This window comes from Scyliorhinus torazame, chromosome 27 (assembly GCF_047496885.1).
Source record: "Scyliorhinus torazame isolate Kashiwa2021f chromosome 27, sScyTor2.1, whole genome shotgun sequence".
NCBI lineage: Eukaryota > Metazoa > Chordata > Chondrichthyes > Carcharhiniformes > Scyliorhinidae > Scyliorhinus > Scyliorhinus torazame.
The window spans coordinates 13,237,592-13,260,684 of record NC_092733.1 but is presented as its reverse complement, the minus strand read 5'-3'; the positions used below and the strand labels follow the sequence as shown (position 1 = coordinate 13,260,684).

At 44.8% G+C, this 23,093-nt stretch overlaps 1 protein-coding gene across 1 annotated transcript in view; it reads left to right on the top strand.

Moving 5' to 3' along the window:
* LOC140403205 (complement C3-like) overlaps positions 1-23,093 on the top strand; it is a 297,922-nt gene that overhangs the window by 120,614 nt on the left and 154,215 nt on the right. Inside the window, exons 17-18 of the mRNA XM_072490957.1 lie at positions 2,382-2,579; positions 18,251-18,359. Coding sequence (XP_072347058.1) covers positions 2,382-2,579; positions 18,251-18,359 — 307 coding nt within the window. The remainder of the gene's footprint in view (positions 1-2,381; positions 2,580-18,250; positions 18,360-23,093) is intronic.

The following is a 23,093-nucleotide window of genomic DNA, read 5'->3' as shown; positions in this document are numbered from 1 at the left end:
ATCATTAATTTTAAATAGTGGGAGCAAGGGCTCAAATCGGGAAAAGGCAAGCGAGAAAGGTACTACAAGATGCAGTGTAGCAACTCACCAAGGCTTGTTTGACAGCACTTTCTAAACTAGCAAACCCTAGCACCCAAAAGGACAAGGGCAACAGATGGATGGTACGCCAGAAAGTTCCCTTCAAGCAGCACATCATCCCGACTTGAAACAACAGTTTCATGATTGCCATTACTGAGACTAGCTTTCAGGGGCTGTTTAGCACAGGGCTAAATTGCTGGCTTTGAAAGCAGACCAAGGCAGGCCAGCAGCATGGTTCAATTCCCGTAACAGCCTCCCCGAACAGGCGCCGGAATGTGGGGACTAGGGGCTTTTCACAGTAACTTCATTGAAGCCTACTTGTGACAATAAGCGATTTTCATTTCATTTCATTTCAAGTCCAGATCTTTATTAATTGCACTGAAATTCCACTTTCTGATTAAACCCAGGCCCATCAATGGATTACTAGTCCAGAGACATTACCACTGTGCCACCGTACCAGGAGGAATGTTTTTACATTGGAAGGTGGTGGATGTGAAAACAATCAATAATTTATAAAAGAAATTGGTAGGGTACTTGAGGGAGTGAGCAAAGTGGGATTAACTCACTGTCCTTTGGAGAGCCAGCATGGACCTCATAGTCCGAATAGTTTCCTCTGTGTAAATGACTCCTATGATAAAATTAATTGCAATGTTAGTTTTCACATCCGTGTCTTCAGCTCCCTAGATCTTAAATTCTCCCCTTCAATCTCACTGCTTCTTTTCTATTCCTTTAACAGCTGATCTCTTTTGTCACATTTTTGGTTACTTGTTATTATGTGGCTTGCTGTCAAATTCTGTTTAATGATGTCTCCTGTGAAGCACCTTAGAATATTTAAGTCAAGGGTGTTCTTGAAATTCAAGTTGCTCTTACTAAATATTAGAAAGTAACTTTTACACTTGTACAAATGTTCATATTTCCCCCACCAAAATAATGATAGCCACAGAGGTTAAGAGATTGACCATTTAGGACTGAGGTGAAGAGACGTTTCTTCACTCCACGGGTTGTGAATCTTTGGAATTCTCTAATGCTTTGAATGGCTCAGTCATTGATCATATGTCGGACAGAACAATGGATTTTTGAATTAACGGTGAAGAGGAACATCGAGTTTTGGTAGAAGATCAATATGATCACATTGAATGGTAGAGTAAGCTTGAAGGGCTGAATGGCCTACTCCTGTCCCTATTGGATTTGTTTTTATGCTGTTAAACCATGAATATAAGGCTCCAGTTAACTTCTATTTTGTACCCCTGAAATTGATAACTGAGAAATAGTATGCGCATAAGCTTAATTGTTTGTTCAAAATAAAAGGATTTGTTTTATGATCCACACAAATACTCTGTAAAATAATTTCCACATTTGCTCCATTTCTTTGAAACATATTTTTCAAAGGTCATGGTCGGGTGGGATTCTCCATTGGCTGACGGCAAAATCGGGAAAAGCGATTGGGCAGAGACTAGATTCTGATGGCAAAATCATGTTGGGTGCCGATTTGACTCTAAATCGCAATTCACCAACACCTCGCCAGCGGTGTCAATGCGGTCGGAACGCATGTACAGTAAACACTTTGCATATCATTAGCTGGTCTAACCCGCAATTCACCGCCTCCAGTGGGCTGAGTTCCCAACGGGGCGGTTCACTTGTGCTTCTAAGAATTGTGAAACCGGCGTAATGACCGCTGAGGGAGAGAGGGGGTACGGAAAATGTACAAAATTGCTAGTTTGCTGACAGCAGTGCCGCTGGCTGGGGAGGGGGGGGGGGGGGCTTCTGTGAGAGCTGAGGGGGGTGGTCAGGAGGTGGTCTGTGGGGTTGGGGTGGACAGGCACAGAATGCCGTAGCCGGAAAGGCAGCCATGCTGCTGAAATCTCACTACCTTAGGGCCATGGGTCGTATAGGTGTCCCCCTGGGCACTCCCCTAGGTACCCTCTGACCCTGGTCCACCTATCACCGGGATGTGTGTACTCCAGCACAACCAGTGCCACCTTGTTGACTGGGATGAGTGTGTGTGGGGATCGTAATGGGTAAGTGTGGCTGCAGATTGTCAGCCTCCCGAGTGTAAATCACGGACCTGGCGAACCCCACACCGTTTTTCATTGGAATCGATTGTGTTCCACATGGTGTTGGTGCTATCCCCTCCACAGTCCCTGAATCGGTCCAGGTTCAGCGACAGTTTTGCTGTCGTGAAAGTCCAGGAATCCTGCCCCGGTGTCAACACTTAGGAACGGGAAATCCAGCCCCATATTTCACTCCCTTTTATTTTTATATTTAATTTTCCTACTTGATTTATTCTAACTTTTTTATTTTAGTGAATCAGTACAAATCCGACAAGCAGTTATCATGTTGCCGTGCTGGATTGGATCGAAACCCCATGGGTCATTCATGTAAAAGGAGAGCACAGAAGATAACACGTAGCGAAGAATGTAAAGCCGCCTTTCTTGATTGTTGCAACCATCTCCAAGAATTTAAGATTCAACGCAGCAGAACTGAAATGACCTTAGCGAGAAGTAAGCATCAATTATTTCTCTAGATGGTAACCCAAATGAAATGTCATAGTTTTTTGACGTAACATGCCAGGTGAGTGCTATAATTACCTTTCCGAAAGTCCAATTTTGAGCACCTGTCAAGATGGAGAAAAAATTGTGGCGGCATGGCGATACAGTGGTTAGCACTGCTAACTCACAACTCCAGGGTCCCAGGTTCAATTCCAGCCTCGGGTGACAGTCTGTGTGAAATTTTCACTTTCTCCCCGTGTCTGCGTGGGTTTCCTCCGGTGCTCCGGTTTCCTCCCACAGTCCAAAGGATGTGCAGGTTAGATGGATTGGCCATGCTAAAATTGCCCCTTAGTTTAAAAAAAAAGGCTAGCCGTGGTTACAGGGATAGAGTGGGTTTAAGTAGGGTGCTCTTTCCAAGGGCCGATGCAGACTTGATGGTGCAAATAGCCTCCTTCTGCACTGTACATTCTATGATCTATGATAATTCTATGATCTATAAATCTTCCCGAGGAGAGATGTTTGGGTCGATTTTTTTTGTGGTGCTTGGGCAAACAGAAAATATCATAATGACTGCCTGGTCTACTCTTTGCCCCAAATTCAGTTCCTCTGACAGCTATTATGGGCCAGGGTTTAGAGAACCCCAAAGTATATCATGGAGTTCACCTGACCCACAACTTTAAATAGATTTTGGTTATGGGGAGTAAAAGAGCCCACTCTACAGGTGTAATGCAACAGAGATCTAAAGTACTTTTAAAACAAAACAATGTTTATTCTATGAATCCAGTTAACATTTTATAAACACACAGTAAACATTTTAGCAACTATCAACTCAAATACTTCCCCCAAAGAATATAGTACTCTATAAGTAACCCTTAATCTTTCTCAGCAATGTCCATAAAACAAATACCCTCTTTAACAAAGATAGCAGGTTTTAAATTCTCTACTGAGAGCAGTTATCACTTCTAAATTAGCAAGTGATCTGAAGATATTCTTTACATGCAGAGAGATCAAAATTACGCCTTGTTTGGCTGGATGCAGCTCCAACTCTGAAAACAAAACTAAACAAACACTGTAGCTACTAGTTCAAAAACGAAAGTAAAAACAGACAGACAGCCCAGCTCCACCCACACTCTGACATCCACTACAGCTATCTGAGAAATACCCATTTCTTAAAGGTACTCTCTCATGACACATCCACCCCCAAGAAAAAAAATAAACTATCAACTTCAAGATAGTTTCATTTTTCATCTTTTTACTTTCCTTTAAGAAATATTGATGTGGAGATGCCGGCGTTGGACTGGGGTGAGCACAGTAAGATGTCTTAGAACACCAGGTTAAAGTCCAACAGGTTTGTTTCAAACACTAGCTTTTGGAGCACTGCTCTTTCCTCAGGTGAATGAAAAGGTATATTCCAGAAACATATATATAGACAAATTCAAAGATGCAAGACAATGCTTAGAATGCGAGCATTTGCAGTTAATTAAGTGTTTACAGATCCAGAGACGGGGGTAACCCCAGGTTAAAGAGGTGTGAATTGTCTCAAGCCAGGATAGTTGGTAGGATTTCGCAAGCCCAGGGCAGATGGTGGGGGGGTGAATGTAATGCGACATGAATCCTAGGTCCTGGTTGAGGCCGCACTATTGTGTGCCGAACTTGGCTATAAGTTTCTGCTCAGCGATTCTGCGTTGTCGCGCGTCCTGAAGGCCGCCTTGGAGAACGCTTACCCGGAGATCAGAGGCTGAATGCCCTTGACTGCTGAAGTGTTCCCCGACTGGAAGGGAATATTCCTGCCTGGTGATTGTCGCGCAATGTCCGTTCATTTGTTGTCGCAGCGTCTGCATGGTCTCGCCAATGTACCACACTTCGGGACATCCTTTCCTGCAGCGTATGAGCTAGACAACGTTGGCCGAGTCGCACGAGTATGTACCGTGCACCTGGTGGGTGGTGTTCTCACGTGTAATGGTGGTATCCATGTCAATGGAACACTTCAGTCGGGGAACACTTCAGCAGGCAAGGGCATTCAGCCTCTGATCTCCGGGTAAGTGTTCTCCAAGGCGGCCTTCAGGACGCGGGACAACGCAGAATCGCTGAGCAGAGACTTATAGCCAAGTTCGGCGCACATGAGTGCGGCCTCAACCGGGACCTGGGATTCATGTCGGTTTACATTCACCCCCCACCATCTGGCCTGGGCTTGAGACAATTCACACCTCTTTAACCAGGGGTTACCCCTATCTCTGGATCTGTAAACACTTAATTAACTGCAAATGCTCACATTCTAAGCATTGTCTTGCATCTTTGAATTTGTCTATATATATGTTTCTGGAACATACCTCTTCATTCACCTGAGGAAGGAGCAGTGCTCCAAAAGCTAGTGTTTGAAACTAACCTGTTGGACTTTAACCTGGTGTTGTAGGACTTCTTACTTAAGAAATATTGACAGTGAATGTACTTTTTAAAAAAATAAAACAAAACACGCAAACATTTAAAATAACATAGTCCATTTTAGTTCTTCTTCCTCCAACTGGAATCCCTCTTGATTGACAGTCTCTTGGACACGAAGGTCTCTGCACGATCCATCCATTTCGCTACGCTTCAGCATTTCTCTTTAAAGTCAGATACTTTAGTTCAATCTGATCACAGAGCCCATTGTAATTCTCCAACACAGGAGCATTGGTTAACACAGCCTTCAGGCAGTCAAATGCCTGTTGACACTCCGCTGTCCACTTAAATTTGCTATGCTTCTTTAGCAAGGCCGTCAGTGGAGCAACCACAATTTGGAGTACTGCGTACAATTCTGGTCGTCGCATTATAGGAAGGATATGGAAGCATTGGAAAGGGTGCAGAGGAGATTTACCAGAATGTTGCCTGGTATGGAGGGAAGATCTTATGAGGAAAGGCTGAGGGACTTGAGGCTGTTTTCATTAGAGAGAAGAAGGTTAAGAGGTGACTTAATTGAGGCATACAAGATGATCAGAGGATTGGATAGGGTGGACAGTGAGAACCTTTTTCCTCGGATGGTGATGTCTAGCACGAGGGGACATACCTTTAAATTGAGGGGCGATAGATATAAGACAGATGTCAGAGGGAAGTTCTTTACTCAGAGAGTAGTAAGGGCGTGGAATGCCCTGCCTGCAACAGTAGTGGACTCGCCAACACTAAGGACATTCAAATGGTCATTGGATAGACATATGGACGTTAAGGGAATAGTGTAGATGGGCTTTAGAGTGGTTTCACAGGTCGGCCCAACATCGAGGGCCGAAGGGCCTGTACTGTGCTGTTATGTTCTATGTTCTAAAGCTCTGCACAAAGTTCCGGTAGAATCCACTCATGCCAAGAAATAGCGTTATTTCCCTTTGTGTCGAGGATATTGGAAACTCCCCAATAACTTTTGTTTTCACAAATCGTGGGACCATTCGACCTTGTCCGATTGTATAGCCCAGGAAAGTGACTTGGGCTTTTCCAAATTCACTTTTGGCTAGGTTTTCCACCAAACCCACCTCCTGAAGTCGTATGAATAACTCCATCAGATGTTTTAAATGTTCTTTCCATGTCTGACTGATAATTACCAGGTCGTCGATGTATACCGCACAATTGGGTAATAACAAAGAACAAAGAACAAAGAAATGTACAGCACAGGAACAGGCCCTTCGGCCCTCCAAGCCCGTGCAGACCATGCTGCCCGACTAAACTACAATCTTCTACACTTCCTGGGTCCGTAACCCTCTATTCCCATCCTATCCATGTATTTGTCAAGATGCCCCTTAAATGTCACTATCGTCCCTGCTTCCACCACCTCCTCCGGTAGCGAGTTCCAGGCACCCACTACCCTCTGCGTAAAAAACTTGCCTCGTACATCTACTCTAAACCTTGCCCCTCTCACCTTAAACCTATGCCCCCTAGTAATTGACCCCTCTACCCTGGGGAAAAGCCTCTGACTATCCACTCTGTCTAATCCTGAAACAACTTTGTTAGTTAACCGTTGAAATGTGGCTGGTCGGTTTTCATGTCAAATGGCATAACTTTGAATTGGTATATACCATCTGGAGTCACAAAAGCTGAAATCTCCTTCGCCCTTTCGGATAAAGGTACCTGCCAGTAACCTTTAAGTAAATCCAGTTTGGAAATAAAAGCTGAGTGTCCCACCTTCTCAATGCAATCCTCCAAACGTGCGATAGGATAAGAGTCCATTCTTGTAACTGCATTAACCTTTCTGTAGTCCACACACAACCATTGGGTACCGTCCGGTTTTGGTACCATCACTATGGGTGAGCTCCGTTGGCTGCAACCCACTTCAATTATGCCTGTTTTAAGCATGCTTTCAATTTCCTTTTTAACCTGCACCAATTTTAAAGGGTTAAGTCTATATGGATGTTGTTTAACTGGAACAGCATTTCCCACATCTACATCATGTCTAATCATTTTAGTGCTTCGCAACTTATCTCCACAAATTTGCCCATGTGATATCAATAACTCTTTCAGGTCAGTTCGTTTTTGCTCTAGAAGGTAACTCAACAATTTATTCCAATTTTTAAGAACATCCTTGTTTTCCAATTTAATTTGAGGGATGTCAAATTCAAAGTCATCTGGATTTGGTTCGTCACTTTAAGTTAGAATCATTAAAACTGTCTCCTTTTGCTCTCCTTCCCCTTCAAAGTACCTTTTAAGCATATTCACATGACACACTCAGTGAGATTTCCTTCTATCTGCCGTTCGTACTACATAATTCACCTCACCTAATTTCCTTTCAATCTGATAAGGTCCATAAAACCTTGCTCTTAAAGGTTCACCTACCACTGGTAACAATACTAAAACTTTATCTCCACTGGCAAAACTACAAGCTTTTGCTTTGTTGTCCGCTACCCGTTTCATCACATGTGCAACTTTTAAATGTTGTCTAGCCAATTCCCCTGCTCTATTTAATCGTTCCCTAAAATTTGACACGTAATCCAATAATGTAAGTTCCGATTGCTCACTCACCAATCTTTCCTTAATCAATTTTTAATGGTTCTCTTACCTCATGACCAAAAATTAGTTCAAAAGGACTGAATTTGGTTAACTCATTAGGTGCATCCCTAATTGCAAACAGTACGAATGGGATTCCTTTATCCCAATCCTCTGGATAATCGTGACAATAAGCCCTCAACATTGCCTTTAATGTTTGATGCCACCTTTCTAATGCTCCCTGTGATTCTGGATGGTACGCAGTTGATTTAAGTTGTTTTATTCCTAAACTATCCATACCTTCTTTGAATAACCTTGAGATAAAATTTGATCCTTGATCCAATTGTATTTCTGTGGGTGGTCCATATCTAGTAAAGAATTTAAGTAACTCCTCCACAATCTTTTTAGCTGTAATATTACATACTGGAATGGCCTCTGGAAACCTAGTAGACACATACATTATAGTCAAAAGATATTGATTCCTACTTTTCGGTTTAGGAAGCAGTTCTATGCAATCAATTAGGACCCTTGTAAAAGGTTCTTCAAATGCTGGAATGGGTATTAACCACCAATAACTGTGACTTCACATGGCCTAGTTTATTACAGTGAAAACATTTGAAACTTTTCATTTCACTTCCACCCTCCTGGATTTCTTTTTTCATCTGAGGTACACTCTCCTTATTATCTCCCATCAGGTCTCCTTTCCCATTTGAGTATTTCTCTTTTCCCCAGTTTCTATCCCTCACAGGCTGAAACTGATGTCGGAAACCAAGCTTTGATTTATGAACTAATTCATAATCATCTGCCATTTCTGCTGCTAACCTCGCAGTTTTAACCCTCTGCTCTTCCACATGAGTTCTCACTACATCTGGAATTGAATTTTTAAAAACTCCTCCAAAAGTATAATTTCTCTGAGAGCTTCATACGTTTGGTTTATTTTAAAGCCCTTATCCACCTATCAACGTTACTCTGTTTGATCATTTCAAACTCCATGTATGTTTGACCAGGTTCTTTCCTTAAATTTTTAAACATTTGTCTGTAGGCTTCAGGCACTAGTTCATATGCACCTAAGATGGATTTTTTCACCTCCTCATACGTTCCAGATACCTCCTCTGGTAGTGATGCAAACACTTCAGTCGCCCAACCTACCAGCTTTGTTTGAATCAGTAATAACCACATGTCCGGTGGCCATTTCATTTATTTCACCACCTTCTCAAATGAAATGAAAAAGGCTTCTACCTCCTTCTCATCAAACCTTGGCAATGCTTGGACATATTTAAATAGATCCCCACCAAGCCTTCTACTATGACGCTGTTTCTCATTATCCTCATCACAATCCCCCAACTGTACGTGTCCCTTTTCATCCGCCAGTTTTAACTGACTGACATGTTTCAAGGCCATTTTCTGAAGTTCAGACTCTCTCTTTTCCCCTTTTCTCTCTCTCTTTTTCTTTTTCCCTGATCTGTACCTCCATTTCTCTTTCTTTTTGTTCTGCTAGGGCTATTCTTTCTTTGTTTCTTTCTTCTCTCTCCTTTTCTTTTTCCCTGCTCCGTATCTCCCTTTCTCTCTCTTTTTCTCTTTCCTCTCTTTTTCTTTTTCCCTGTTCTGTATCTCCCTTTCCCTCTCTTTTTCTCTCATTTCGTATTCAAGCTGCTTTAATTCTTTGTCATGTTCAAGTTGCTTGATTTGTAACTGAATTTTTGCCATTTCTAATGAGTCAGACTGTATCTCAGGCAATTTTAAATTCTGAGCTAGCGCCGTAAGTACCTCGTCTTTTCGCGTGCTGTCAGATAACGCTAATTGCAATATTTTTGCCAAATCTCAAGGCCTTTTTTTAGTCTCTGTTCGTAAAGTACTTTGTGTGACCTTCTCCACCCCCAAAAACTCCCAAGTCTCTGAAAGAGCCATTGTCCACAACACACTCCCTACTTTAACTGGCACACTACACCTGAAAAGCAACGACAAATATGTTCATCCCTCACTGTCTTTAAGTTCGCGAAGCCAATCCAATCATGAAGGATAGACTTTTATCCCTCGAGCCCCCAATTTATTATGGGCCAGGATTTAGAGAACCTCAAAGGATATCATGGAGTTCGCCTGACCCACAACTTTAAATAGATTTTGGTTATGGGGAGCACATGGGTCCACTTTACAGGTGTGGTGCAACAGAGAGCTAAAGCATGTTTAAAACAAAAATAATGTTTATTCTATGACTCCAATTAACATTTTATAAACACACAGTAAACATCTTAGCAACTATCAACTCAAATACTCCCCCCAAAGAATACAGTACTCTCAGTAACCCTTTATCTTTCCTCGCAACATCCATAAGACAAATACCCTCTTTAACAATGATAGCAGGTTTTAAATTCTCTACTGAGAGCATTTATCACTTTTAAATTAGCAAGTGACCTGAAGATATTCTTTACATGCAGAGAGATCACATTTTTTGGCTGGATGCAGCTCCAACTCTGAAAACTAAACGAAACACACACTGTAGCTGCCAGCTCAAAAATGAAAGTAAAAACAGGCAGACAGCCCAGCTCCCCCCACACTCTGACATCACTGCAGCTATTTGATAAACACCCATTTCTTAAAGGTGCATCCACTACAGCTATTTGATACATTTCTTAAAGGTACTCTCACATGACACTGCAAAACATCTGAATGTGCAGTGGTGCATATACAAGTGTCCAGTGTAATACTGCCCATTTCAGTGCTGTCATCCAAGATGAACTTTCAACTGAAGTGATTAAAATGTGAGGCCAGAATAACTTCATTGCCAAGCAAAATATTTTGATAATATAAACAAGTGACAAATGTTAGACGGATGGAAGCTATCAAAACATTAGTTGAGCAAGTAATGTTAGTTTTAGAAGCAGTAAAACAGCATATTAGGGATAGAAGAAACAGGAATTTGGATAATTGTCGCGATTGCGTTTTGGTGAAATAGTTAAAAGACCTGTTTCGTTTTGATCTTTCATGGCATTTGAATGTTATGGGAAAAGCCGCATTTTATGCTGTTAGGGAAGGAGTTTCAAGATTTGAAGAAGTAGCTGATACATTTTCAAGTCAGGACGAGGTGTGAATTGAAGGGGCACTTTCTCACGCAGCTGCTTCCTTTGTTTCTTTCGGTGTAGAGATTGTGGGCTTGGGAGGGGCTGTGTAAGGAACCTTAGCAAGTTGATGCAGCCCTTTTCCCCATTGTCATTTGGTGATGGAGAGGGGGAATGTCTAAAGTGGTGGTTGGGCCCAATTAAGTGCTTTGCCTTTCATGGTGTCAAGCTTCTTAAGTGTTGTTGGAGCTGCATCTATCCAGGGAAATGGAAAGTATTCCATTCGACTCCTGATTTGTGTCTTGTTCATGGCTTCGGGGTGACACGCAGTGAGTTATCCATGGCAGAGCCCAAACTCTCTTAACTTGATCTTGTAACCACTGTAGTTATGTGACTAGTCCAGTTCAGTTTTTGGTCAGTGGTGATCTTCAAGATAGTGATGGTGGGTGATTCAATTTGTTAAACAGGGTTTTCTCAGAAACTCTGACATGGCAAGCCCACTTCTTCATAGAACCCAATTCGGCCCAATGAGTCTGCACTGACACTTCAAAAGAGCACTCTCCCACTGCCCACTCCCTCACCTTATCTCCGTAACCCCGCGCATGGACCATGGCCAATCCACCTAACCTTCAAATCTTTGGATACTAACAGGCAATTTAGTATGGCCAATCTCCTTAATCTGCACAACTTTGGACTGTGGGAGGAGGAAACCAGAGCACCCGGAGGAAACCCACATAGACACGGAGAGACACGGCAAACTCCACACAGGCAGCCAAAGAACAAAGAAAAGTACAGCATAGGAACAGGTCCTTTGGCCCATGAAGCCTGTGCTGATCATGATGTCCTAACGAAAATAAAAACCTGCCCTCTTTCGGTCCATATCCCTCTATTTTCTCCCTATTCATGTACCCATCCGGATGCCTCTTAAATGTTGCTCATATGCCTGCTTCCCACACATCCTCTGGCAGTGGGTTCCAGGGACCCACCACTCTCTGTGTGAAAAAGATGTCCCGCACATCACCCTTAAACTTTCCCTCTCTCACTGTGAATCTGTGCCCCCTTGCAATTGACACTTCCACCCTTGGAAAAAGCCTCTGCCTATCCCCCCTGTGTATGCCTCTCATCAGTTTGGTCTCCCCTCAGCCTCCGTCTTTCCAGTGAAACCAATCCTAGCTTATTCAACCACTCCTTATAATCAACACCTTTGAGACCGGAGAACATCCTGGTGAACCTTCTTAGCACTCTCTCCAAGGCTTCCAAATCCTTCTGATAATGTGGTGATCAGGACTGCACGCAATACTCCAAATGCGGCCTAACCAAGGTTTTATGTAGCTGCAACATAATTTCCCAACTCCTGTACTCAATGCCCCAGCTGGCGAAGGCAAGCATGCCATATGCCTTCTAAATCACCTTGGGCCACCTTTGTAACAATTAGGGAACTGTGGACCTGCATGCCCTCTGTACGTTAATGTTCCTCAGGTTTCCGCCATTTACAGCATAATTCATGCCTAGATTTGTTCCTCCAAAATGCATCACCTTGCATTTGTCCAGATTAAACTCCACCTGCCATTTCTGAGCCCAAGTCTCCAATCTAGCTCTATCCTGTTATATCCTCTGACAATCCTGGGCACTATCAGCAACTCCACCAATCTTCGTCTCATCCGCAAACTTACTAATCAGACCACCCACATTTTCTTCCAGATCATTTATATGTACTACAAACAACAGAGGTCCAGCACTGATCCCTACAGAACACCACTAGCTACAGATCTCCATTCTGAAAAACACCCTTTCACCGCTACTCGCTGCCTTCTATAACCAAGCCGGTTCTGTATCCATCTGGCCAACCCACCCTGAATCCCATGTGATTTTTAGTCTTTGTACCAGTCTATCATGTCGGATCTTGTCAAATGCCTTGCTAAAGTCCATATAAACTACCATGTGGAGATGCCGGTGTTGGACTGGAGTGAGCACAGTAAGAAGTCTTACAACACCAGGTTAAATTCCAACAAAGTATCGTCTTGCATCTTTGACTTTGTCCATATATATATATGTTTCTGGAACATACCTCTTCATTCACCTGAGGAAGGAGCAGTGCTCCGAAAGCTAGTGTTTGAAACAAACCTGTTGAACTTTAACCTGGTGTTGTAAGACTTCTTACCATATAAACTACATCCACAGCCCGTCCCTCATCAGTTTTCTTTGTCACCTCTTCAAAAAACTCAATCAAGTTGGTGAGACATGACCTTCCCTGAACAAAACCATGCTGCCTGACACTAACTAGTCCATTTTCCTCCAAATGTGCATATATATCCTGTCCCTCAGTATCTTTTCCAAACGCTTCCCCACCACTGATGTCAGGCTCACCAGTCTATAATTTGCTGGATTGTTCCTGCATTCTTTCTAAAACAAGGGAACAACATTGGCTATACTCCAGTAATCTCACCTGTGGCCAAAGAAGATGTGAAGATATCTGTTAAGGCCCAAGCTATTTCTCCCCTTACCTCTCGCAGTAACCTGGGATAGATCCCATCCGGCCCTGGGGACTTATCTACCTTAATGCAATTTAAGATCCTCAACACTTCCTCCTTTATAAATATGGGCGGCATGGTAGCATGTGGGCGGCACGGTAGCACAGTGGTTAGCATTGGTGCTTCATCTTGCCAGGATTCCCGGCTTGGGTCACTGTGTGGAGTCTGCACTCTCCCCGTGCCTGCGTCGGTTTCCTCTGGGTGCTCCAGTTTCCTTCCACAAGTCCCAACTGTTAGGTGAATTGGACATTCTGAATTCTCCCTCAGTGAACCCGAACAGGCGCCAGAGTGTGGTGACTAGGGGATTTTCACAGTAACTTCATTGCACTGTTAATGTAAGCCTACTTGACACTAATAAAGATTATTATTATTATTGACATTCTCAAAGAGTGTTCACACAACTATCCCTGACCTCAACATTCTCCCATTAAGGATTTCACCAACTCCTGTGGTTCCATGCAAAACTTCCCCCCATTGTCCTTGAGTGGGCCTACTTTTAGAACATAGAACATAGAACATTACAGCGCAGTACAGGCCCTTCGGCCCTCGATGTTGCGCCGACCTCTGAAACCACTCTAAAGCCCATTTACACTATTCCCTTATCGTCCATATGTCTGTCCAATGACCATTTGAATACCCTTAGTGTTGGCGAGTCCACTACTGTTGCAGGCAGGGCATTCCACACCCTTACTACTCTCTGAGTAAAGAGCCTACCTCTGACGTCTGTCTTATATCTATCTCCCCTCAATTTAAAGCTATGTCCCCTCGTGCTAGACATCACCATCTGAGGAAAATGCTCTCTCTGTCCACCCTATCTGTTATAACCTGCCTACTTACGATTGGCTGGGGACTAATGACGATCCCACAATCCTGTGGGAGTATGAGCTTCCCCAATGAGGGGGGGCGGAGAAACTCCTAGTATAAATAAGCTGGCCAGTTCTGGAACCAGCAGGAAGGAGAAGGTAGCAAGGGAAGTTACTGCTACTGTTATGTATATATTGTTATAGTAAATAAACGTTATTACTTTGTATCCTTAAAACTCGTGCTGGATTCTTCGTTGACCTTACAAAACTATCCAATCCTCTGATCATCTTGTATGCCTCAATTAAGTCACCTCTCAACCTTCTTCTCTCTAACAAAAACAGCCTCAAGTCCCTCAGCCTTTCCTCATAAGATCTTCCCTCCATACCAGGCAACATTCTGGTAAATCTCCTCTGCACCCTTTCCAATGCTACCACATCCTTCCTATAATGCGGTGACCAGAATTGCATGCAATACTCCAAATGCGGCCGCACCAGAGTTTTGTACAGCTGCAACATTACCTCATGGCTCCGAAACTCAATCCCTCTACCAATAAAAGCTAACACACCGTACGCCTTCTTAACAACCCTCTCAACCTGAGTGGCAACTTTCAGGGATCTATGTACATGGACACCGAGATCTCTCTGCTCATCCACACGGCCAAGAATCTTACCATTAGCCCAGTACTCTGTCTTCCTGTTATTCCTTCCAAAATGAATCACCTCACACTTTTCTGCATTAAACTCCATTTGCCATCTCTCAGTCCAGCGCTGCAGCTTATCTATGTCCCTCTGTAACTTGTAACATCCTTCCGCACTGTCCACAACTCCACCGACTTTAGTGTCATCTGCACATTTACTCACCCATCCTTCTACACCCTCCTCCAGGTCATTTATAAAAATGACAAACAGCAGTGGCCCCAAAACAGATCCTTGTGGTACACCACTAGTAACTGGACTCCAGTCTGAACACTTCCCATCAACCCCCACCCTTTGTCTTCTTCCAGCTAGCCAATTTCTGATCCAAACTGCTAAATCTCCCTGAATCCCATGCTTCTGTATTTTCTGCAGTAGCCTACCGTGGGGAACCTTATCAAACTATAATTGTGTCGTTCTATAATTGTGTCTTTTAAAAAGCATTTAGATAGTTACATGGGTAAGATGGGTATAGAGGGTTATGGGCCAAGTGCGGGCAACTGGGACTAGCTTAATGGTAAAAACTGGGTGACATGGACTGGTTGGGCCGAAGGGCCTGTTTCCATGCTGTAAACTTCTATGATTCTCTATGATTCTAAAGGCTTTACTGAAATCCATATACACCACATCAACTGCTTTACCCTCATCCACCTGTTTGGTCACCTTCTCAAAGAACTCTAAGGTTTGTGAGGCACGACCTACCCTTCACGAAACCTCTTTCTCTTGCTACTCTCTTGCTCCTAATATATGCATAAAAAGCCTTGGATTTCTCCTTGACAATGTTTGCTAAAGACATTTCATGGCCCCTTTTAGTCCACCTCATTCCACGTTTAAGTTCCTTCCCACTTTCACTGAACTCCTCAAGGACTTTGTCAATTTTTCGATGCCTCGACCTATCGGATGCTTACTTTTTCCTTTTGACTAACCCTACAATTTCCCTTGCATCCATAGTTCCCGAATCTCTATCCTTTTCTATCCTTAATTTTTGCGGGGACATACCTGTCCTGCACTTCGATCAACTGGCCTTTAAAAGCCTCCCACATGTCAGACGTGGATTTGCCCTCAAATAGCCGTTCACAATCCACATTCCCCAGTTCCTGTCTAATTTGGATGTAATTGGCCCTTGCCCAATTAAGCACCCTCACCCACAAGCCACTCTTGTCCTTACCCATGACTACCCAGAACCTTGTGGAATTATGGTCGCTAATAATGCTCCTCCACTGAAACATCAATCACCTGGCCTGGCTCATTCCCCAATACCAAGTCTAGTATGGCCCTCTCCTGGGTTGGATTGTCAACACACTATCAAAAAAGCCCTCCTGGACACATCTAACAAATGCACTTCATCCGAGCCTCGGGCTGTAAGGGATTCCCAGTCAATATGGGCGAAGTTAAAGTCACCCATCACAATTACCCTGCTTTTTTCACACCTTTTCAGTATATGACTACACAACTGCTCCTCTGTCTCCTGCGGGCTGTTGGGAGGTCTATAGTATACTCCCAACATTGTGATTTCACTCTTCTTATTTCTGAGCTCCACCCATCATGACTCACGACAAGATCCCTCCAATGTGTCCTCACTCAACACAGCTGTCATCTGCTCCCTAGTCAACAATGCAACTCTCTTTTTTTCCCCTTCTGTCCTGTCTAAAACAACGGTATCCTGGACTGTTTTTTAAAAATTTAGACTACCCAATTCATTTTTTTCAATTAAGGGGCAATTTAGCCTGTCCAATCCACCTAGCCTGCACATCTTTGGGTTGTGGGGGTGAAACCCACGCAAACACGGGGAGAATGTGCAAACTCCACACGGACAGTGACCCAGAGCTGGGACCTCGGTGCAGTGAGGCAGCAGTGCTAACCACTGTGCCACCATGCTGCCTTGATATCCCAGAATGTTAAGCTGTCAGTCCTGTCCCTCCTTTAAACATACCTCCGTAATTGCAATTACATCATAGTTCCATGCAGTAATCCAGGTTCCCTGTTCATCTGTTTTACCTGTTATACTTCTTGCATTGAAGCAAACACACTCCAGACCTACAGTCCCGTTGAGCCCTGCGGCTTCCCTCTGCCTGCTCTTAATCTGCGCTATGTTTATCTCAGTCTCACTTTTTTCTCCAGTCTCTACACTTACTGACCAGCTGTTCCAGTTCCCAATCCATTTACACTGGTTTAAACCCTCCCGATCAGCACTAGCAAACACTGGATAAAAGCTTTGACAAAGGGTCATCTGAACTTGAAAAGTTAGCTCTTTTCTGTCCCTACAGATGCTGCCAGACCTGCTGAGATTTTCCAGCATTTTCTCTTTAGCACGAGCAAACCTCCTGCCCAGGATATTGGTGTCCCTCCAGTTCAGGAGCAACCCGCCCTTATTGTACAGGTCTTCCCAGAACACATCCCAGTGATACATATATCTAAATCCCTCCCTCCTACACCAGCTCTTTAGCCACGTATTCAATTTTACTATCTCTCCGTTCCAAGCCATACTGGCACATGGTCTGGAAGTAATCCTGAGATAACTACCATAGAGGTACTGCTTTTTAGCTCCCGACCTAACTCCCTGAATTGTCTTTGCAGGACCTCTTCCCTCTTCCTGCCTGTGACATTAGTACCAATGTAGACAATGACATCTGCCTGTTTAGCCTCCTGTTTCAGGATGCCCTGTAGCCATTTAGAAACACCCAGGACCCTGGCACCAGGGAGGCAACACACCATCCTAGAGTCCCATTTGCAGCCACAGAAACGCCTGTCTGTGTCCCTGACTATCGAATCTCCTACTACTATCACTCGCTTGGACTTAGCCTGACCCTGCTCTACAGCAGAACCATTTGTGGTGCCACAGGCCTGGCTGTTGCTGGTTACTTCCCCTGAGAGGCTATCCCCCCCGCCCCCCCCCCCAAGTATCCAAAACGGTATACTGTTTTGAGAGGGCAACAGCCACAGGAGGCCTTGCTTGCTTGCCTCTACTGGTGGTCACCCAGGTGTCTATCACACTCTCTTCCCCCTGGATGCTCCACATTGTGTCCAGCTGCTGTTCCAAACAAACTACGTGGCCTGTGAGAAGATGCAGCTGATCACACTTCCCGCAGACATAAAATTGTCAGGAATGCTAGAAAGCTCCCTGATCTCCCACATCTGGCAGGAGGAGAATATCACTGCCCGAACTGCCATCCCTGCCCTTGTACACTTAAGAAAGATAAAAGAATAAGAATCTTACCTTGCTTGTCTTTCTCATAGTGCCTGTTTTTTTGGTCAGAGGAGGAGGGAGTGAAACACTAATCTAGTCTTTCGGACCTAACCGTCCCTTGACACCAGTTCTTCGACTACCCACAGTACAATCAAGGTGACTGAGTTGACTTCTGCCAGAATCATCTTCTGCCGCCTCTGTTGGATGATCTTCCTCCTGTTTGTCACTGAAGGAGTTCTTTGGCTACCCACAGTACAGTCGACGTGACTGAGTTGACTTCTCCTAGAATCCTCTTTGGCTGCTTCTGCTGTAGTCACTCAAGGCCAAATCAAACCTGGGTCCCTGACACAGTGAGGCCACGGTGCTGCCTCTTAAATCGAATAGAGCTGTGAATTATGCGGTCTCATCTTTCCAATTGGAATGGAAAATGTGGACCAGCATCTTACTAATTACCATTTATTCTCTTCTTCAGGTGATGATGATGATTTCTATTCTCCCTACGAGGATATTATATCCAGAAGTGACTTTCCAGAAAGCTGGCTGTGGCTACTGAAGACTCTGCCCACAAATCCCGGAGAAGGGTACAAATTATTATTGTGCATTTGTAAGAATGTGTAGTATTTGCACTGCTTCTTATGACTGAATACATAAAATTGTCACTCAGTAGTATTCTTTCAATCCAAAGTGTTAGGATCCTATTGGTGTCACAATTGGACGGACAGATTCCAGAGCGGAACACTGGCTTAAAGGATCATAACTTTTACTTTTTTAAGAAATTGTAGAGGAACACAGGCACAGGACGGCAAATTAGTTTTTAGCAAGAAGAAATAAACAACGATTAAACACGGAAAGTTGGATTATAATACAATACTCCTTTACTCCCCCCTTAGCTTCACAAATGTATACAGTTTTGAAGAGAACAACCCACTCTGAAACCAAATGGCCCTTGCTGCTCAACTAATTTTCTGTGGTTTCATCCTCAAATTTCCCCCATGCTGTTGCATTCAGAATTAACTCTGGGTTTTCTAATTATTTTGTCAAACAAAGATTCTGTTGCACTGTTTTGATAAGAAATCTAGCACCAGGTTTTCCACCTCTCCTTTCAGGCTTCATTTATCTTGAGTTGCAATATGCATTCAAAATTCTGCACAAACTCAGGTACTCAGTCCCCAACAGAATACTACTGCTTGAAAAACTGTAAATAAGGATATTTAACCTTACGATTGCTTCAGATAAGTGGCTGGTCTGTAGCCACCTCATCAGCTCTTCTCTTTCCAGACCAAACTTCCATAAGCAGCAAAGGCAGTTCCTCTTTGCTCCTTTTTCGCTCAGTATTCCTGGAGCTTCTTTTCCAATCCCTAGTTTCTAGAACTAACTGTCCTTTACTTCCCCTGGAGCTTGCTTTTGTGTATTTAAAAAAAAAAAATCCTGTTTGTGGGCAGCACGATTGCACAAGTGGATAGCACTGTGGCTTCACAGCGCCAGGGTCCCAGGTTCGATTCCCCGCTGGGTCAGTGTGCAGAGTCTGCATGTTCTCCCCGTGTCTGCATGGGTTTCCTCCGGGTGCTCCGGTTTCCTCCCACAATCCAAAGACGTGCCGGTTAGGTGGATTGGCAATGATAAATTGCCCTTTAGAACATAGGACATAACAGCACAGTACAGGCCCTTCGGCCCTCGATGTTGCGCCGACCTGTGAAACCACTCTTCAGCCCATCTACACTATTCCCTTAACGTCCATATGTCTATCCAATGACCATTTGAATGCCCTTAGTGTTGGCGAGTCCACTACTGTTGCAGGCAGGGCATTCCACGCCCTTACTACTCTCTGAGTAAAGAACCTCCCTCTGACATCTGTCTTATATGACCAAAAAGGTTAGATGGGATTATTGGGTTACGGGGATAGGGTGGAAGTGAGGGCTTAAGTGGGTCGGAAGAAACATCACAAGGAAGAGCGCACGGGGACAGAAACATCACGGAGAGGAGCGCACTCGGACAGAAACATCACGGAGAGATGCGCGCTCGGATAGAAAAATCACGGAGAGGAGCGCACTTGGACAGAAACGTTGTGGAGAGGAGCGGACTCGGATAGAAACATAATGGGGAGGATCACACTCGGACAGAAACATCGTGGAGAGGAGCGTACCCGGCCAGAAACATCGTGGAGAGGAGCGCACTCGGACAGAAACATCGTGGAGAGGAGCGCACTCGGACAGAAACATCACTGGGAGAGGCGCACTCGGACAGAAACATCACTGGGAGGATCGCACTCGGACAGAAACATCTTTGGGAGGATCGCACCCGGGCAGAAACTTCACGTGGAGGAGCACAACCGGCCCAAAGCGGCGCAGTGAATTGCTGACCTGACCATTGAAAAGGGTGTGAGCAGCTTGGGCCCTTTACATCCTGGATTTAATTTTTGTTCACTCCGCCCCCCAATTTATTTCTTTCCGGGTTATTAACCCAGAAGCTTACCAGGGCAAAGGTTTAAAATGCTGAGAGGATGTATTAAACAACATTGAAGAAGGCTGCAGGGAAGCAATCTCAGGTTGCGATCCCGGTACAAAACCACGAGGGAGACAAGATGGCGGAGGAATCAGGTGCGCCTGTCACTTTAGAAACCCTGACGAGGACGCTAGCACAAGAGCTTGAAACATTTTGAAGGCATGTGGATGGCAGGTTTGAGAGGCAGGCCAGGGAACTGAAGCAGTCTTTTAAAACCTCCGTCGAGGTGGCATTGGGCCCCTCGAGGAGCAGTTGGGCAAAACTGTCAGGGCTGTGATGGAACAGGGTGAGACAATAAAGGGTGTTGAAGAGATTCTGTCTGGCCGTGAGGACTGACTGGTTTCATTGGATGCCGAAATGCTGATTCTGCCAGAGCAAAACAAGGGCCTGAAAACCAAGGTTGATGATCAGGAGAACAGATCGAGGCGCTTGAATGTTCGGACCGTTGGGCCGCCAGAGGGATCGGAGGGCGCAAAGCCAATCGAATATTTTTCAACAATGTTCTCCCGACTGGTGGGTGGTGATGAGGAGTTTGCTCTGTCAGAATTAGACAAGGTGCACCGAGCCCTGAGACAGAAGCCAAAGCTGAACAAGCCACCATGTGTAGTAATCATTCGATCCGTAGCTATCCGAGGAAGGAGCGGGTCCTGCAATGGGCCAAACAACAGAATATCAACTGAGATGGCAACACAGTGCACATTTACCAAGGCAGTGGCTCTGAATTGGCAAGAAGAAGAGCAGTCTTCAACAAGATGGAGGCGGTTCTTTATAAAAAAGAGTGTGCAGTTTGGAGTGGTTTATACGACGAGGCTGAGGGTCACATTGGACTCGAGGGATCACTATTTAGACTTGCCCGAGCAAGCTGAGGGCTTTGTCAGGGAGGTTTATGGAGGGTCGGGCAGTTCGACTGGTTCTTTTTTGCTCTATTTTTTCTTGTTTGTACAAATGAGCCTGGGGCAACTCTCAATATTGTTATATTGGGGGTTATGGTCATGGATTTTTTTCTTTTGCTGGAGGCTGAGCAGTGGTTATTATAATATACTACGTTATTGTGGGTTATGTTTGTCTTGCTCTCTGTGGCTATGTCATTTGCTTGTTGATGATGAGACGAATTCTCTGTTTGGTTTTCTCTTTGTTCTGTAGGCGATTAGCTATATGGGGATGGTAGGATGTGGGACCAGGGTGGGCGACGGGGATCACAGGTCTTGGGTTCAGTGGTGTTAGGGGATCAGACATCAGGGGGGTGGCGGTGGTCACCTTGCTAGCGTGAACAGTCAGACTAGCTAATGGGAGTGGTGTGGGAAATTGACTTCTTGGGCCAATCAGACTGGCGATGAGTCTAGCATGGTTGGTTGAGAGGGGAACGGGGTTAATACAGGTGGCAAGTTCTCTACCGACCTATGTGGCGGGGGTGGGGGGGGGGGGGGGGGGGTGGGGGTGCAGAACTAGCTATGATCAGAAGTTTATTTTTGTCTCGTCTTCAAGGTGAGGCAGGTAGTTCTCTTCGGTTGCCCAAGGGCCTGGATATTGTTGAGGAGTGTTTGACCTATCGAGGTGGTGATGGCTGACTCACGGCTGTAGGGTGGTGTGAAGCCCCCGACACGCCTGATCCTGAGGAATGTGCAGGGCCTTGGGGAACAGTTAAAAGGGAGAGGACTTTTTCCCACCGAAAGAGTTCGGAGCCGATGTCGTGTCTTTACAGGAGATGCACATGCGGGAATGAGACCAGGTTAGGCTCCGGAAGACCTTGGTGAGCCAGGCTTTCCACTCGGCCCATGGGGTGGCAATCCTAATCAATTAACGAGCTTGTTTCCACATAAGACCATAAGACATAGGAGCAGAATTAGGCCACACGGCCCATCGAGTCTGCTCCACCATTCAATCATGGTTGATATTTTCTGATCCCCATTCTCCTGTCTTCTCCCCATAACCCCTGATCCCCATGAAGAAGGTGACTGTAGACCTGGGATGGCGATACATGATATGGGTGCACAGTAGCAGAGTGGTTAGCACTGTTGCTTTACAGCGCCAGGGTCCCGGGTTCGATTCTCGGCTTGGGTCACTGTCTGTGCGAAGACTGCACGTTCTCCCCGTGTCTGCGTGCGTTTCCTCCGGGCGCTCCGGTTTCCTCCCACAAGTCCTGAAATACGTGCTTGTTAGGTGAATTGGACATTCTGAATTCTTCCTCTGTGTACCCGAACAGGTGTCGGAGTGTGGCAACTGTGGGATTTTCACAGTAACTTTATTGCAGTGTCAATGTAAGCCTACTTGTGACACTCATCAAGATTATTATTAGCAAGGGGGCTGCAGTTTTGATAGGTAGGGACCAGCTTCCAGTACTTGGGTGTACGAGTGACAGGAGAGTGGGGACAGTTACAGGAGCTGAATTATACGAGCTTGGTGGGGTGGGTCAAGGCAGATCAGCAGAGGTGTGACGGCCCTCTGCTATCTCTAGCAGGTCGAGTTCAGTCGGTTTGAATGGATATATTTGCCTAAATTCCTATTCTGTGTCTCCCAGAGTTTCTGCCCAAATTGTTTTTTCAAGAGGCAGACTGGCTTATGACAGGGTTTATCTGGCGTGCAAAGTCTTGAATATTCGAAGGGGGATGCTTCTGAGGGCGAGACAGGCGGGTGTCCTCGCGCTGCACAATCTGTTATATTACTGTTGGGCAGCTAATGCAGAGAAGGTGTTGAAGTGGTGTGAAATGGATGGTGGAATTGAGAGGAATAGGAGAGGAAAGGGTGTGCTATGAGGCGGGTGAATGCAACATCATCTTACGCGAGGCTGAGCCTCATTCAGTTAAAAGTAGTTT